At 37.0% G+C, this 19383-nt stretch overlaps 1 protein-coding gene across 2 annotated transcripts in view; it reads right to left on the bottom strand.

The window, feature by feature from the left end:
• The window catches only part of KCNH8 (potassium voltage-gated channel subfamily H member 8), a 366134-nt gene that overhangs the window by 136928 nt on the left and 209823 nt on the right, over positions 1 to 19383 (bottom strand). For both annotated transcript variants that reach the window (XM_088021252.1, XM_028099221.1), the window contains exon 5: positions 17236 to 17476. In XM_088021252.1, the coding sequence (XP_087877378.1) occupies positions 17236 to 17476 (241 nt within the window). The remainder of the gene's footprint in view (positions 1 to 17235; positions 17477 to 19383) is intronic.

Below are 19383 nucleotides of genomic sequence, written 5' to 3'. Positions count from 1 at the left end.
GAAATGTCAGTTCAGGACTTTTGTTTAATATGTTTTCCTCCTTTTCCTTTTACTGATTTGTAAGAATTGTTATTATATATTCTGATTGTGAGTTGTGTTCTGTTTAAGTAATTTATGCCTATTGCCAAGATCATTAAAATATTCTACTATGATGTCTTCTAGGAGTTTTATTTTTTGACTTTAACATTTTATCTACAATCGTTTACTGGGAGTGATTCTGTGTATGGTGTGATGCAAGAGTCAAGATTTGTATTTTCCCAGGTGGATATCCAAGTGATCTAGCACCATTTTAGAAAACACTACCATTCTCCCCAAAGTATTCTAGTGGCACTTTTGCCATAAATCAGGTGATCGTATATGTGTAGATCTTTTTCTGGTCTCTACATTTTGTTTCAATGGCCTATGTGTCAGATACCAGCTTTTCCAGTACAGTCAGAAATGGATATGCTTAAACTCTATCAAAGGATTCTCAAATGCACTTAAAATATGACTAACATATTTGACTTTTAATGCAAAAGTTGATTAGTCACAAATCTGAAGTGTTATATTTAAAAAAAACTTAAATGGAAAAAATATTCAGTATGTGAAATACTGGAACCATGTTTAAGAGAAAAATAGATTCACACTTCAGCACATTATGATTTCATAGCTATTTTTATGATTGTGATCAGTAGAAATTGCTCATGTATTTGTGTTATGCCATAATTGCATTTCTACTTGTGGTTTCTATAATTTAGTCTACTTTTAGTCTTTGTGAACAGTAAAATCATAAAAAGATCAATAATGTCAAGCCGCACCTTTCTGATTTCAGTAAGATACAAGTAGGATCAAGCAATAATGACAAAGTTGGGGCACAGAGTGGTTCTTTGCTCTAGTTGCATGATAATCCAGGTCACTGAAATCAAAAGGAAGGTTGGGGAAGTAAGGCAGTATCTGGGTTTCATTAATTCTCTCTTAGGGTTGTCTGAGTAGAGACAGAAGCCCAGTGACAAGTCAATATCACAAGGAATTTAAGAGCCAAGAACTCATCATGGTAGCTGGATCACCAAAACCAAGAAGGGAAATCACAAAGCAAGCAGAAATAGAATCCAAATAATCACATATAGAACTCAACAAGACAAGGCAGTACTAGAGTGGGACAGGAGGAATTCCAGAGCCAGTTAATACCAAGATGCACTTATAGCCAGAGTGAGAGTAGAAGACGAGCTTTAGGATAAATCTATCCTTTGGAAAGGTAGAATATCAAAGGCTTACCAATTAGAGCTATAGCCTTAAAAGAAACAGTTTCTAGTTATTTTTATGTGTTTATATTTCACATTACAAGTTGTTTTTTTTTCTTAAGTTCTTACAAACTTTATCCTTTAAACTTATTTAGGATATATCTGGAGGCTAGAGAAGAAACTGTTCCTGTATCTGTTTATACAAATAAAATATAATGTCTGGTGCTTCTGTATCTGCTTATATAAATAAAATATAGTGTTCTCAGTGATATTCTACAGAGAGCGAACCATAACTCTCAAAACCTACCAACTCTCTGTCTTTCTACTTATCGTATTTTCTACATATTTTAATTACTTATTTCTACTTATTTTCTATTTATAGGGCAGTGGTTATTGATGTAAAGATAAATAACTAAAAGTTTACAAAGACCCATCTATTTGTTAAAAATCATCTATTCATGTATTCAGGAAAGGTCTTGTCCTTAAATTAACTTTTTATTACATTAAGATAGTTTTACTGCTGTTTTTCTAGCAATATGGATAAAACCACATTGTCTTTGTCAGGCTAGAGTCAGAAGGTGCTACAAAATTCAATTTACTCAGGATTGAACAGTGCCACAAACTGGAAGTCTAGGGTTTTATTCCAAGAAGTTGTTTTCTGAGGCATTACTCAAACAAGTGAGTACTCCAAATGTGGTATTTGGCTGTCACTAGTATGTTACTTGCCTTGGAGTGTTTTTGATATATTCTATAGTCAAGCTAATGCTCTCTGCTTATTTAGCATTTGAATGTCCATCAGTACTGATGCTATTCTGAATACATATTTAAGTACAAGCAGTAATGACTCCTTTGCTATTTGAGAAATTCAAACATAACTTTTTCAGTGTGCTTCAAGATTGCTATTGATCATCCATTCTGTATATTTCAATTGTTATCAGACTTTTCATGTGTATGGTCAGTTCAGATTTTCAATCTGTTACAAAAATACATCTCTTAGTGATAAGGATTCATTTGTCTTATCTTAATAAAGATGTCCAAGACAGGGGCTGATCTGATCAAATATCACCTTCTGTAACTGTTCACTATTCTTCCTCTTTTCCTTTAGGTAGTACTTGTAATGAGCATGTAGATTATTTCCATTTGCTTATCTATATGCCTCACCACTTGGGAAGAACTGGCTTGGTGTCTTGTAATACACAAGATCTGAAATACATTCAAAACATGTAACAGCAAAGCTCTTAATAAATGAATGTGGAGAAAGAGCATATTTATTTATTTTGCAAGCAGAAGATTTGCATATTATGTTGATATTAGGTTGGGAAGTCAGTGAGTAAAAAGTAATTCACATAGTCAAAATTATACCCAAAAGAATTTTAGCAACTCATAAAGTATGTCATTCTAAAACGTCATCTCTCATCAAGTCCACTATATCACCTCTCTCTTCACCATTAAAAGAGATTGTGGCATCTTAAGTAGCAGATGAAGAAGCTGACCCACATCCAGTGGTCATGTTGTAACTTCTTCAAAATACTAAAATTACCTTTAAATCAATAAAATCCCCACTGTATGGGAGAAGCAAAGGAAATAAGACCTATCTCACACCTTACCTCATCTTGTTTTTAAGCCGAATGATGGGGGAAATTACCTTTAATATTTAAAATAGTACCTCGTTTTCCTTCTCTCTCTCTCTCTCTCAGTCTAAAAGCCCTGTAATGCAACTGTAGTCTGTCATGCAAAAGATAGCTGTTCACCAAAATTCATATTTCTTTTTATCCAGAGTAACAGAATTGCAGCTGGAAGACAATTCTCACCCCCTTTGCCACTGCTGTGGTCACATGTAAGGCTCTTGCACTGGAAGTATTGTATGCAAATTTTATATTTTGCACATAAAATTGTGCATATTTGCCTTTCCACACTCTTTGATTTTCTGTTTCCGCTGCTTGGAATGGAGAACAGAGTGACCCTAGAAGCAACCCACTAAAGATGACAGAGCCACTGTCGATCTCAGTTCTTAAACGACTCCCTAAGGGAACCACCTTCCCCCTCTTCTCTCTACCAGCCTTCAATACACTCCCCAGAACATTAAGTGAGAAAGAAATAGCTTTCTACATCTATTAAGCCACTGAATTATTGTTGCAGCTCTTGCTACAATAGCTTATTGAACCTAACTAATACACAAAGCAAAGGCCACTGCTCTCACCCTTCCATTAACTTAGTAATTTAACATTTCCCATGAAATAGTGTTTCGGTAGCTGTTCTTGACAGTCCAATCAAAATGTGACCTTTTGTCATTATGAGCAAGGGACTCACCTAGTTCTCTAGCCTCTTCTAAGGATGGCAGCACTCCTAAGTAGTAGTTTTCTCTTACAATCTTCAGCTAAGAATTGGTCACCATCATTTCATCACAAACCCTTCCTGCAACAGCTCCTGGGCATTCAATCTCCTGGTGTTGCTTGTTTAAAGCCAAGGCATTAGTATGATCCGCTGAGGTTATCCCAGTATAAACTTGCCAGATTTAGCATAGGACGACCATTTAACTTTGAATTTCAGGTAAAGAATGAATAATGTTCTAGCATAAATAAGTCCCATAAGAAGAAAAAGTCATTTTATTGCTACAACCATCCTTGGATTAATAAATCTTTTAATAGACATCCAGATGACCTGAAATTGACCACCCCTCCTCATCTTCCCAAAACATGTGCACAAATCCACCCAATGTCCTGATCAGGAACCTTAAAAATATGTGTGTGTGGGGTGTGTGTGTGTGTGTGTGTGTGTGTGTGTGTGCGTGCATGCACATGCATACCACCTGATGGGTCCCAATGCTGAAGTGAACTATGCAGAAGTAACATGTTTCAACACCACAAATATGAAACATCACCTCCTCATTTGCCACTCTTCCACTGGTGTCTATTGTTTCCATTCTTTGAAAAATAATATCTTTGTTGTCGGCTAAGCTATTAACATCCCTATGGTTTCTTCCTGTAGATCTTACTTCTATCCTCAACTCATGCACAGCAAGAAACATTACATCTACCTTTTCCCATCCACTTTTATGGTTGTACATTCTCATGCCTTGTCTTGCTGTACACCTCTGGAATGACCTTATTAGGTCTTCACATTTTTTAAAAAGAGTTGCGAATATTAGACATTCCCTCTTCATTTGCTGTTGGTCTCCTAAAAAGATGAATGAGAAGAATACTTCTTGTTCAGTATTCTAGAATTTTGCTCCATTCCAGATTATTTCAAGTTTTTCTACACTTTCTTATTATACATTTTGGATTATCCAATATAAATAAAATTGTTTTGAAGGCCTCCAAGTGAATACCACCAAAATTACTGATTTCCACAAAAACTGCAATAATAATCATGCTATGGGCACACAGCATTAGTAAATTTAAGATGTATCTACTTTTTTGTATTTTATTCTTTTAAATTATAATCTTAGTTTGGTTAAATGTGATGATATGATAATATGTCATGACTCTTTGGGATGAACACTGGCTCTTATTTATTTTTTTAAAAGATTTATTTATTTGTTTGAGAGAGAAAGAAAGAGCAGGGGGAGGGGCAGAGGGGGAGAGAGAACCTCAAGAATACTCCCTGCAGAGCACAGAACCCCATGTGAGACTCGATCTCATGACCCTGAGATCATGACCCAAGCTGAAACCAAGAGTCCGACACTCAGCTGGCTGAGCCACCCAGTCGCCCCACGAACAATGGCTTTTGAAAAAAATGTAACTGGGTTCTTGGAGCACCTGGGTGGCTCAGTCGTTAAGCGTCTGCCTTCGGCTCAGGTCATGGTCCCAGGGTCCTGGGATCGAGCCCCACATCGGGCCCCTTGCTCGGTGGGAAGCCTGTTTCTCCCTCCCCCACTCCCCTGCTTGTGTTCCTTCTCTCTCTTGCTGTGTCTCTCTCTGTCAAATAAATAAATAAAATCTTTAAAAATATATATATAACTGGGTTCTAATTTCAGCCCTTGAACTTAGTAGCCATGTCTACTTTGAAGAGTTGTTTTTGTTTTGTCTTTTTACCTTTTCTAAGTTCCAATTTCTATTTAAGTAATGAAACTAACAATTATTGTCCCTCATTTATTTACTCAGCCAATATTTATGGATTGCCTAATATGTACATGTATTGGCTGGATTCTGGGAGTAAGAAGAATACTAATAATCTGTTCATATATTCAAAGAAATTGTAATTTAGTAGGGGATATAGGTAAATAAACAGGAAATTATAAAGTTATGTGATGAGTGTTCTGGAGGAAGAACTATACTCAAAAAGGAATAGTTGATTTGGAAGATGAAGACTTAGAAGGTGAAGCTTGGGACAGACAGGTGGGAGATCACAAGTGACCTCTGTCTTGAGGGATGAATAAGAGTTATCAAGGCAAAGGAAGAAGAGGATAGAGGCTGCAAATATGCATTTATTTAAAGTTCAAAAATAAGGGGGGCACCTGGGTGGGTCAGTCGGTTAATGGACCAACTCTTGATTTTGGTTCAGCTCATGATCTTAGGGTAATGAAATTGAGCCCTGCATTGGGCTCCATGCTGGGCATGGAGCCTGCTTAAGATTCTCTCTCTCCCTCTCCCTCTGCTTCTCCCTGCCCCTCATGCATGCGCATTCTCTCTCTGTCAAAAAAAAAAAAAAAAGAATAGGAAGTGATTGAAGGGTTTTTTAAGCAGTGAGATGACATGATCAGATATACATTATATTAAAACAACAACAACAAAAACCTGATTCTAGCATAATGAATAGATCCTAAGAGTGTAGGCAAGGAAGAAAGTTAGTCAGAGGATATGGTAATCCAGTCAGAACTGATGGTGACTGGAACTGAAGTAGTGGCAATGAAGAATAAGAAGAGACAGTGTACCAATAGATGGTTAAGAGTGGACCACACAGGATTTTGAGCTTGATTTCACTGGGGGATTAAGGGAGAGGGAGGAATCTGTGAAAAGCCCTATGTTCATGGCTCATGGGGTCATATTCACAGATATGGGAAAATCCAAGAAGGGAAGAGGTGAGTAGTTTAGGAAAAGAAGGTGATGACTGTCTTATTTGCAATCACAGTGAATTCCCAGTCATGCTCACTTTCAAACATACAGCATCGATATACTGCACAGTTACTGTACACAAACACCTGGAATCCAGTGTCTTCATGCTCTGCTCTGCTTCTGAGAGGATGGTCTTTATCCAACAGCCCTCTTTGTATTAGGGTTTTGAAACATTCCACTCCAGAAGCGAATTTCATTTTGCCCGTTAAAGCCAGGCTTAGGTAGAATTACGAATGGATGAATAACCACAAGCACAGCTTCTTTCTTGTTGCCACCTTAGTAAGTTCATCCTCATTCCAGATGCTCAGCCCTCATGGTATCTCACCCCACTTTCCTATCAACTTCTCTGATCACATCTTCACATTCCATGACTAATACTGACCAGCTTTACATCTATTTCAAAATACACCAGAGATGTCTTCCCTACAATCATGGAATCATCTACACAGCCTGGAGCAAGGCTACCACTGCTCTTTCACTGTCTGCTAAACATTTTTCACACTTAGGCTAATTTTCCCAATCATTGTATAAGCTCAAATATAGGGAGAATGCCTTCAATTTTTTCAATACACTTTTCATCATCCAAAATATGGTATCAGGTTTCTGTCAGGGTTGCCTTTAAGTAATTCTTAGTAGCTAATTGCTAAAAAAGATTTCTAATTTTCTGGTGGGCAAGATGTCCACCCAAGCTGAGACTAGCATCTCCTTGCTTCTCTGCACATCCATAAGTCTCTCTTCTGCCAGACATGGATGGCATCCTAATACCTAGCTTTTTGAATTGCTGAGCACATCTCACACTCACCCTGGTGAACCATCTGGGGGACTTTGAGAAGCTCTTGGAATGTATACAAAAGGCAGTCAGGGCACCACAACCTGTGGGATTTCTCAAGTTACCTGCTATTTGCTTATTGGCACTGACTTGTTAAGGATTAGTTACTCTAAAGTAACTAAGTATACTGGAACACCTGGGTGGCTCAATCGGTTAAGCATCTGCCTTTGGCTCAGGTCATTATCCTGGGGTCCTGGGATCAAACCCCACACTGGGCTCCCTGCTCAGTGGGGAGCCTGCTTCTGCCACTGTCCCTCTCCCCCACTGCTCGTGCTCTCTCTCTGCCTCTGTCTCCCTAAAATAAATAAATAAAATCTTTAAAAAAATAGTGAGCTATACTGTTTAAAAATAAAGAAGAGCCACCTGTGGGACCACATGAAAAAACCGTGGAGGCCTGACTTTGGAAAAGAAGGCTATTGTTCAGCTCAATGAGCCACACTTCTTATTTTGTTTATCTGCACCATGGTAGTAAGTAAACATTAGTCTACTGCTTACTATGGGTCAGATATATATTAGCTGAAGGAACTAGAGAAATAAATATATTATCCAGTCCATGTCCTCTGGGAGCTCATAGTTTATTTATGGTATGTTTGTGGAGGGGGGTATAAATAGACAATTATGATATAGGGCTGAAAAGTGGGGGAAGGAGCATTTAAATAATGCATGAGGGAAACCTAACCCAGACTCCTGGTGACAGGGGTGAGAAGTGTTAAAAAGACGATTTTGTAGAAGAGGCCAAAGATGCTACTTCAAGGATAAGGAGAATTTTATTGGATAAAGAAGAGCTAAGAAGATTTCTTGCCACCCCCTTTTTTTTCTTAGAGTAGCAACTATTAAAGATATGAAAATACAAAGTATGTAAGGAATAGCACAGTTGAAGAACTGCTGGTGGTCCAGTATGGCTGAAGCCACAGGAAAAAGGAGAAAGTGATGATAGATAAAAAAGATAAGAGTCTAGACCATGGAGGGTCTTCTAAACTATGCTGAGGAACTGCCATGTGCATATAATTTGAGTGACATCATATTGGTCCTCAACAAAAATTTAATGAATTGAATAATACATAATGAATTACACCTAGGCCCAGGTGACCATAATGTTTTCTGTTATCTAAAATATTTAAAGGGGTGCCTGGGTGGCTCAATAGGTTAAGCATCAATTCTTGATTTTGGCTCAGGTCATGATCTCAGGGTCATGGGATCAAGTCCTTCATAAGGCTCCATGCTCAGTATGGAGTCTGCTTGAGAGTCTCTCTCTCCCGCTTCCTCTGCCCTTCCCCATCTCTATAAATAAATCTTTTAAAAAATCAAATAAAATATTTAAACAACTTTTCAATATATTCAATATATATTTGCTTTAAAAATTATTTATGTATTTATTTTATCTTAAAACTATTGGCATAATTGGAGAGGAGATTATTTTAATGGCAAATGCGAAATGCATGGGATGAAATGGAAAATATAAACCATGTAAATAATGTCATTTTTACTTAGAGAGTATGATTTTTTTTATACTGGAAGGAAACATACTTGAAAAAGTGGGAAAAGGAGAAAATGACCTAGCAGAGTTCATGTTTGGTAAGAGGCAAATGGAAAAAAAACCCTCGTTAGTCTGCAATAAGTTTCTAAATCAAGAACTCACAATTTTCCTCTGGGTTTCTAAATTTAGTAATATTCCATTTTTAATTTCCTTGCTTTGTTCAAAACAAGCACTATTGTTTCATATTTTATGAGCACGTGCTCCCTCTCATAGTCTATTGACGGTAATATGTAAGTCACAGGGCAGCATTGTTCTCAGAAGCACTAAGACAATTTTCCTCCAAATTTACCATCTCACAAACATTTCAGATATAAACATAATGGAGTCAGGTACACCATGTAATAAGTTTTGTATTTGTCAGGCAAATACATCTCTATTTTCTGTATATATCTAATCTCCTAAAGAAAAAAAATAGAAGAAATAAATAATAATGATGCAATATTAATAACACTTTTATCTGAATTACTCCATTAAATGAAATGACTGTTTAATAGTAAAACAAATTCAGAAAGTGACACGTGCCTATAACTTTGCACAACAGCTATTGCTATAAAAAATATTAGCATGAACAAATTGCATTTCAGCTAGAGCTTTACTGACCAATAAATGCTCTAAGGATAATGTGATTAAGAAATGAAACTCTGAAAATACGTTATAAGCTATATAAATATTTTTTGGCCCAATAATTCCACCCCTTAAAATAATTCTAAATGCGTTTGATGATTTCTTTCCTTGGAATATTCTTCATCGAGATATACAGTTGATCGTTTCCTTGCTTCCCTTCTGTCTTTATTTAAATGTCATGTTCTTAATTCACATCCCTGACCACTTCATTTAGGATTGCAATCTATTTCTTTTACCTTTTCTGCTTTACTATTCTCTGTGCAGCTCACCACTATTTGACATGTTATACATTTTATTTATTTGTTTTGGTTCCTGTTTATCTCTATTGGAATATAAATCTTATAAAAGCAAAGATCTGATTTGTTTTGCTATTCTATCTCTACCAACTAAAACACTGCATGGCAAACCATAGGCATTCAATATATATTTGTTTAGTTAGTGAATAAATATATTTTTCACATAGATGTTCATTATAATTTTTTAAGTAGCAAAAAAACATCTTAAATGTGTAACAATTAAGACATGGTTAAGTAAACAGAATAGTTCATTTGTATAATGGAATATTATGCAACTATTAAATGTTTATGAATACTTTTAAAACACAGAGAAATATGTACATCAAAATCTTATATGGAAAAAAAAAGTCACCAAAATTTGTCTAGACTATGATCATGATCACGTGAAAATAAGTAGGGAAAACAACAACCAGAAAGATTAAATGTGGAAGCAGCAGTTGTGCTGGGATGGGTGTGACTGGTTTGTTTTCTTTACTCCTTCTATTTTAAAATTTATGTAATTAACATGGTCTAAATGTCAATAGTGCCAGGGTTGAAAAACTACCTACTTACATGCCCATTTTACATGAACTCTAAAACCTTTCCATATAATTCAATCATAAAATGATGCAACCATCCATACCCAAAAGATGAACTACGCCTAAAGAAATTTTTAGGTTTATTTATTCTGAAAAGCCTAAAGAAGCAACAATAAAACTGACAGTTCATTTGCAAAAATAAATGCAAATTAGACTGCTTAAGTGCTTGAGGAGGTACTTTTAAGTCAACCTATTTGGGAGCCCTTAATAACAATAATGAAAATAGTACCTTACTGTTCAATGAACTCTTTTTTTCCCCAAGGCATTCTGACAATCAAAGTCTTTTCACTTTTGAGATAAGACACTGGGTATGTTACACTTCTTTGGGAATCTGAAGTGGCAGAGTAGTTTTCTGGGTTTTTTTTGGTTGTTGTTAATGTTTAATTATTGCTGTATCCTCAGGTTTAAATTTATTCACCAGAAAATAGCTGGTCAGTAGCCAAGTGAGTACTGATTCATGTCCAGTCAATGGTTAATGCTCAATACAACACATTCCATTTATTAAATACTCCAAATGTGTTATCTGGGAATGTAGAAATTGGGATATTCTTGTAGTCGGGTTAAAAATGCCCACATGAGACAAAAATACCTAAAAATGTCCACATGGCTCAAATCCGAGTCATGGCTATGAATGCCATCTTGAGTTCCACTTATTAAGAGACCCTATTACTCAATCCAAGATCAATGTGAAGGATAGGGATATGGGGGTGCAGATATAGGGGTATACAGGTGTGTAGGTTTCCATTTGAAAGGAAGAGAGAGAACAAGAGAAAGAAAGTACATGAGGGCAGGAGAGGAAGAATGGAGCAGATGGAGGGAGAGAGTAAAAAGAAGGAGGGACTCAAATACTAAGAGACGAATGAATGCTAACTTAAGCCTTCTAAATATGTAGTCTGGGAATACCACGATGCCCAAAGCATTTGGTGGTAAGATTTATTTGAATTCCCTCATCACCCCAAAATTTCAACTTTATTTATTGTTAGAAATCTTTCCCTTCAGTACCCACGTCTGTGTCTTTAATATTAATCATCTGGCTAAATGGGAAAATGACATATCTTTGTTTGCAATTTTCAGGAAAATGACTAAGTTGGGCTTTGCTTATGCAATGAAGTAGCAATAAAATGTCTATAGTCTTTCAGTTTCCACTGGGGTTTATATATTTTATCCTAACAGAAAAAGACACTCAAGAATGCTGAAAGAATTAAAATATTTCTTTTTTTTAAGATTTTATTGATTTATTTGAGAAAGAGAGATAGAGCACACAAGTTGGGGAGAGAGGCAGAGGGAGAGGGAGAAGCTGACTCCCTGCTCAGCAGGGAGCCTGACCCTTGGCTCCATCCCATCCCATGACCCTGGCATCATGCCCTGAGCGGAAGGCAGACACTTAACTGACTGAGCCACCCAGGTGCCCCAAGAATTAAAGTATTTCTTTTGAGGCTTGAATTTCTATCAGAGAGTAACAAACTGCAGTTGGATGGTATAAGAACATTACTCTTCACTTACACATTTAATGGGAAAAGGCATATTCATAAAGATTATGCACAACAAAGACAGGATTTGGGAAAAAGTTTTATAAAACAAACATGTATCTATAAATATCAGTAGAAATTGAACACAGGAGCGCCTGCATGGCACAGTCAGTTGGGCATCCAACTCTTGGTTTCGGCTCAGGTTGTGATCTCTGGGTCATGAGATTGAGCCCTGCCTTTGGGCTCTGCACTCAAGCATGGAGTCTGCTCAAAAGACCCTCTCTCCCTCTCCCTCTGGCTTCCCCAAGTGCGAGCTCTCTCTCTCTCTCTCTCACATAAATCAATAAATCTTTTTAAAAAGAAGAAATTGAACACAGACCCAGTAAAATTATGAATTTGTTGAACAGAGAGAAGTCTCATCACGTAGGATAATCCATTACTCTAAAGCTAGTGATTAAGCCTTTAGCTAATGACTTCCTTCTCAACTGTTACTGGAAGCCTAGCTAGTGCCTTTCAGGCTTCATCAGAGCAGGGCAGGAGAAAGGACGAGGAGCTGAAATGAAGGTCGGCTTTTTTCTGTATTCCTACAAGTGCTGATGGAAGATTGGATGGGAGATGCACCTGAAATGATGGCCTCTAATATTATTTGTGGTCATTGCGATGCATGCCAGATAAAGGATGCCTGACTTAGGTAGATGTGAGAGATCTTCTCTCAGCTTTTCTAAAAGGATGCTAAGGCAAGTCTGTAGAAGTAGCTATAAAAGCCTTAGATCCTTTAAGTGGTAAATAAGTCCCCAGACACTCGTGTTCTTGAAAGCTAAGGGATGTGGAATGTTCCGGTCTACCTTATTGCCACGATTAGCTGAACTTTCAGTTTGTATTAAAGAGTGCTTGTTTTCTGAAAAATAGTAGATATTAAAACAAACTGAAGAGACAGAGGCTTGGTGACGTTATTGACAATACTTATCAGTACTGATTAAACAGTGAGTAAACTTATTTCTTGATACAATAACCTCACTAACTCCTCACAATAATGCTACTACCCATTGTACAAGTGAGTTTAGGGTTTTAGTCCCAGCTTGGTCAGTAATTAGCCAGATCTTGGATAAACTGCTTACTGTTTTCTCTCTTTTCCTTCCTATGTATAAACAGATATGCCTGTTTTAATTATGTCACAAGGTTATAATAATAATTAAATGATAGGAAGAAATAAAGATTCTGAGATAGCAAAATTTGGTGACATGCGAATGAATAGAAGCATTAATTAATAAGGCATTATGAAGGAGAAAAAAATAAAATAACCAGAAATGAAAATATAAATACATGCTCACAAGATACTACGTGCAGAGAAGTTCTATTCATTAGTTGGGGTAAAGTCATTTGTAGGTAAGTAAATTGTGATCTAAAAGCATTAAACACCAGATGATGGTACTGTTGATTAATGAATTAAAGTCAAACCTACATATTTCTAAAATGGTTCCCACTGAGAACCAGTGACATAGAACTACCTAAATCAGCACAAAGCATAACCTTAAAAACATAACATTGAGGAAAAAATACCTTTTGAATATGTATAGGGTGTTTGGGTTGTCATATTAACTGGGGAGCACTGGTGGTGCATAGCTGGTAGTAAGGATGCTACATGTTCATGGTCTACACAATGTATGATGACACAATGTATGGCTGCCATTTATCCCACATGACTCTCAACTGTCCTTTTCTGACTAAGAGGAACATAGAGTAAACAGAGAGTACAATTTCATACCATGTTTCCTTTGACCTTTCTGAGGATTCTTAGAGAAACCAAGTCAGAGTTAGAGCTTTATGGCACGGTCTGTGACTCTAAGCCTTCGTGATTATAACAGCTAATAAGAAGTATGCGCAAACCACATCCTAGATAAGCTCACGGTGGAATGACAAAAGAAAGAGCATTCCGTTCCTCTGGAAAGGATTTATCACTGAACCTCTGAAATGGCTCCGTGCAAGGGGTCACAGATGACAGAGCAGTGGTTTTTAAAAAAATTTAGAATAATATAGCTATCAATAACAAAATATCTAATTAACAGTGGCCCCAATAATAGGAACTTTATTATATCGCTCAACCAGGAGTCCACATCATCTCCCCTATGTCTCTCCTCGTCATTAAAGATGGCTGCAGTAATTAGTACCTCCTACCCTTCCATCCACACATCCTAGGGGAAAGAAAGGAATAGGGACACAAATATTCTCCCCCAAAGGTCTCTCTTCTTTTTTCAGGGGAAAATTAATTTCCAAAAGATCTCATTGAAACAATCTCTATACATTCTACTGGATATAACTGGTCACATACTTACCCCTACACCTGAAACTGGCTAAGGGGACAGGAATTACCACTGGCTTGGAATTCTCATAATTCATTCCCTGGATCTAGGAAACTGCTGCCTGCACAAAATTGGGTTCTTTGGGTTTTTGATAAGGAAATGGCGTGATTTTTGGACCTATGGGCATACCACAATTTTTGCCACCAAGATTTCAGAGATTAAAACTATTAATTTCTGCATTCATGGAAGAAAGAGAAGGAAGTTGGCACTTCTTTCTTTCATTTTCTGTCTCCTTGCTATAAGTAAAAGAAAGCAAGTTGAGTAGAATTTTTCAGAAAATGGAAGCATATTGGTTATCAACCTTTAAGAAACCTGATCCGATTACCAGGAGATCTGAGTGTGCCACAAATTAGTTATAGGGCCTGGGCATATCACTAGGGCTCAGTTTCCCACCCATAAAGTAAGAAAGACTAGATTAGATAAATTACTAGTAGGTCACTTCTCATTGTAAGTTTCTGTAAGGCTTTGAGTCAGCAGCTAAATTATACATGATGATTTTCAAACTTAAAAGTAATTTTATAACCACTTTGTAACTGACAGTCAAACCTTGTGCCCTATTGATCCTAAAGAATTAATGTGGTTTACAAAGCAATTTATTTTAAGATTAAGAGAGTAGTTAGGAGAGATTCAAGCTTACCATTCGTATTTATTGTTTGACTAGCATAATAACACTCAAGACACTTTACTGTGAGTTTATCAGGGAAGAATATTTTTAAGTTAGTCTTCTCAAAAGGGTATTACTAAATGGCCTGGAGAGGAATGAGTTTGGAGGTAAAAATAACTTTAGGAGGTGCTGGATTAATCACAGTTAAACATTTCTTTATCATTGAATTTCTCAGAGAATTTATAAAGCTAATGCGCATTTTGAATCACCAAAAGAGATATATTATCTTCCAAGTTTCATTTTTACTATATATTCTTGTTTCACAGAACACTTCATTTTCCCCATTTAAAAAATAATCACATCACCTTACATTTATATAGAGTGGTTCAAAGAAAATGTTTGGAAAGCATCATGTTTTGCTATACAAAGTCTTTCCTTCCCAAGCCTTTTTTAAAACTACTTTTTAACAGTTCTGACCCTGTTGATTATAAGATGCCAGTTTAATAACACTATTCTACAAATAGAAAAGAAGCATGTTAAATATACATACAGATTTTGCCACACACAAGTCAAGAAGGAATTCCAGGCTGGGATCACTCTAAAACTGTTGGCAGCCAAAATCTCAAATTCTAAAGTACTCTTTATAGAAGGTAAACTGCATAAAAACAGGGGTGAATTTCCATTTCTTTGTCATGCTGCTCATTAGGAGTGGATATTGCCTACCTAGAGGAACCTCTTGCTGCCCCAGCATAGCAGAAACATCAGTCACAAAGAACACAGAAGATTTAGGGGCAACTGGCGGCAGGGCAAGCCAGACTCCCTTGGTTTAGTAGAAGAAAGCAGACTTAAAAAAAAAAGTCAACCAACCAACTCAACCCCCCAAAATTGTATAAAACATCTTTCTCGTAAGTGTCAGTTCTGAGTGTCAAGTGTCATCATCTGCCAGTGAGCATGTAGTACAGAAGTGGCTTCTAAGCCCTTAGAATTTCAAATATCTAAGAACAAGGAAGAGTGGAAAGTTCAAGATATAACCGTGTCCCAATGACAGAGTTGTAAATAATAATATTATTATTAATGATATGAGATATTTGTTAAGTAGATACTCAGGCATAAGAGACATGTTGAGTGACTGTCCATGTTCTGGAGAACTTTGAACGGGTCACAGGGAGTCTTTTTAGAGTGCTGACATATGCATGTGTCATGGGTGGGTAGGAGAAGACATGGAAGGTTAGCAAAGAAAAAAGATACAAAACCACAGTGGATTGGCCTATGGATACACCCAATTTGTTCCCAAGCTGGAATGTTATTATTTGCCATTTACCAGTGATTTTATATCCCTTTACTACAGTTACACCTTTCCAATGAAGAATGGTTTAAGTTACAAAATAAAAAAAGTGAAGATCTATTTCCTTGACTTTGTAGCCTTGCCAAGCTACCCAAGTAGACAACATTGCCATCTAGTGGTCCACACATACTACAGCCACCATTTTTGGGGTGGGAGCTGGGGTCCAAACAGCTTGGAGGGAGGTTCCCAGTCAATGCAATGGTAATAGTGGTGCCAAAGCCACACCAAGAGCCTACAAACTCATCCAGAGAAAATGTGCTGACATTCAGTTAGAGAACCCACTCTGGCCCCAATGCTTTACCAGCTCCACCACTGAAATAAGGGCTGGATCTGCCTCATTTATTTTCTTTCTTTGAACTTTTAAGATTCATTTCTCATTCCTTTGTTCACCTACATGCTTGAAAACATTTTCCAAACATTTTTTTCATCTTTACAATAAGGATGTTGCCCTATATCACCATGACTAGGTAAAGAAGCAGGCATCAGTTTACCAATGATGGTCAAGAACTCCACAGGGGTAGATGAAAGGGACAAGGGACATTTCTGTACCACCTTTGCAATTTCCTGCGAATCTAAAACACACACACACACACACACCTCTACAGGGAGTCAATCAAAGCCTTAATGGAGATATAGGATTTGTGTTAGAAGGAACAAGACAGAGCTAGGCTTTGGTCTAAACAGATGAAGATTTAAGGGACAGGGAAATAGGAAGAGGCTTAGGAGAGTGGAGCACAGACAGCTTCGGCTGAGGTTCCTAATATTCTAGAGATAAATATTTTTAGCAAGCATCCCTTGGGGCCTCTTTTAAAAGTTAAAATCAGATACTCCCTGCTTCTCTTGATTGACTGGAAGGCTTATGTAATCCTTTGCTTCTGCAACCAGGCCACCTGTGGCAACAGCCACCAACATGCCAGAAAGGTATGGAAGGGGATGGAGAATCAAGCCCAAGACTGGACCATTATCAGACCACTGATGGGTTCTTGCCAAGCCCCCTCTTTGACTCTGTGCAATTAAGATCATGATGGATGTGAGAGTACCAACAAAATAGCCATTAAGTCTTTTTTAGCCTATTTCTGACAAAAAAAAAGGATAGGGAAACACAAAACATGGGTTTAGATCTGTTTGACTAAAGGAACAGTGAGAAAGCTGGAAGAGGCAATTTTCAGAAATCCAAATATGTGCTTCTCCAAAATTTGCATCAGAAGCTTAGTCATGCCCATGCAAATGGATCTTAGTTCAAATTCACGTCAGAAAAATCTGGAACACACTTACTTCCTCTATGCAAATCCTCTAGGAAAGCAGCCGGTGGTTCTTACCTATAATAAAAAGAATCTCCACAGCAATGTCACTGACTGTTGTGCTCCGAGTCGTGGACAGGTCATCGTTGCCAATAAAGCAAACGTTGTAAGGTACGGTCACGGCAACATAAAACGTCGCCAACAGAATAAGCCAGTCCCAGCCGGCTTTAAAAGTGCTAAAATGCAAAAGTATGAATTTGGACTTTTTTGCATCGGAAACTTTATACTCCGGAAATGCTGGTTTATCTACAAAAACATTCTGTGGATAAAGACAAAAAGGAGAGAAGGGAGACACAACATTAGAAGCAAGGATCACACAGCCTTAAACACACTTCTGTGGGGAGGATCATTCAGACACACAATGCCAACGTATTTTACAAGTGACTTTGAGAAGTTGGTGATGCAAAAAGTAGAGATGTACATACTAAAATTGAGCAGAGATCTTTGTTATAAGTAATAGGAATATGCAGAATTTAGTCATGAATGTTAAGTGAATAATCCAGACTTTGTTCATCAAGAGCAAAAAGATCATTACCTAAAATGTCACCTATATATATACTTGCATCTCTGTTCCATTTAATTCCCTGAAACTTGACCTGCCTCTTTTGCCTCATCCTCTGGTTTCCAGAAACAAACGTAAAGGGTGGGCTTTGGCATAAAACTGGGAAGAGGAAGATGACGTGTATCTGTTGGGCTTCTCATAAAAGTTTAGGTAGGTGCATAGGAGAAGAGAGAGTTAGGGTTTGTAAGTATTAATCACCTGAAGGTTGATAAGTACTTCTGCTTACAGAAGGACATGATGGATTCTTACATAATTTTTTTTTCAAATATAAGCCATTAGTAGAAAAGCCATGAGGGAATACCTCAATTTCTATCTGAGTAAGTCTTTTGCTATCATATTATAGAGATTAAAACTTTACCTTGTTTGAGGGAGATGTCAGCTCTGGGAGAGAGGATTAGGAAAACTCAGGAAGTATTTTCTTTGGATTGTGCTGATTACATAAAGCATTAGTGATGCTGGCACAAAAAGTCAGCAATATATCAGTTTTCTCCACAAGTCAGAAAATAAATCACACCATTTCATTTTTATAGGGTACTTAAGACATATTCCTTAAAATTATTTTAAAAGATACTAAGAATTCATTATACCTCAGATTAGGGTTAAATTGTAAAGGGTTTTTTAACTCAAATCCTGCACATTGTGACAAGTTGACCTGAGTAAAAAAATAATTGCTCCTCTCCTCTTACACCAGATTCACAGTTTTATATAAAACCTTTTGAATGGAAGAAAATTTCTTATAATTGGAAAGTATGCTTTTAGCAAGTTGGGGGAAAACAGATCTATTATTTATAACCTCGAAACACAGGGTTTGCCTAAGGAAAAATGCAGCCAACGATTCTCAATTTTAGTTATATATTATTTATAAATTTCAAAGCATATTCTTTAGTACCAATGGTGTTTTAGCTCTTTAACCTCTACGAATTATTGAAACACAATGGTTAAAGCCAAAGCCTAACTAAGATAACTGTTTCCCAAACGATTTTTGTAACTTTTCTTTGAAACTAACTTTTGAATGAGTAGAGAGATGGGAAAATATTTCTATAATCACTGCACCAAGTCCCAGGAAAGCGTTTGCCTTGCCTTTTGAGGACCACTGGTATCCAGCTGGTAATAATTGGGCATTTAAAGCACTCTCCTTTCAAGCTCCCAAGGCGCTCATGTGATCTTTACATTTCCTTGTGTTAGAGACACTTGCATCCCCACATGGTCATATAATACAGTAACAAATCAAAGAAAGCAGAAATTAAGTGCCTTTTCTAAGATGAACCAGGCAGTCAGAGCCAGGACTAAAAGGTGTTACATCCTGATGCTCAAATCTGGCTAATGGCCTGATGAGTTCATTGGCCTATAGTTGAATCATATATTCCTATTCCACAGAACTGTATCAAAGCACCATGGCTTTGAGTCAGAAGATTCACAGCGGGGTCCCACATCCTGCTCCTACTTTTGAGATCTTGAATAAGTTCTTTTCCATCATTAAAATGGAATTAATAAAAAAAATCATATCTAGTACTGGCTTACTATAAAAATCAAATAATATGATGTAAGTAAAAGGAATTTGTAAATAGCAAAGAGCTGTAAAAATATTGAGAATTTGTGTATGA

The sequence above is a fragment of the Eumetopias jubatus genome, unplaced genomic scaffold (assembly GCF_037043125.1).
Source record: "Eumetopias jubatus isolate StellerSeaLion01/CBP00866 unplaced genomic scaffold, mEumJub1_p1.0 scaffold_1, whole genome shotgun sequence".
NCBI lineage: Eukaryota > Metazoa > Chordata > Mammalia > Carnivora > Otariidae > Eumetopias > Eumetopias jubatus.
This window is presented reverse-complemented; position numbering and strand designations above follow the sequence as displayed.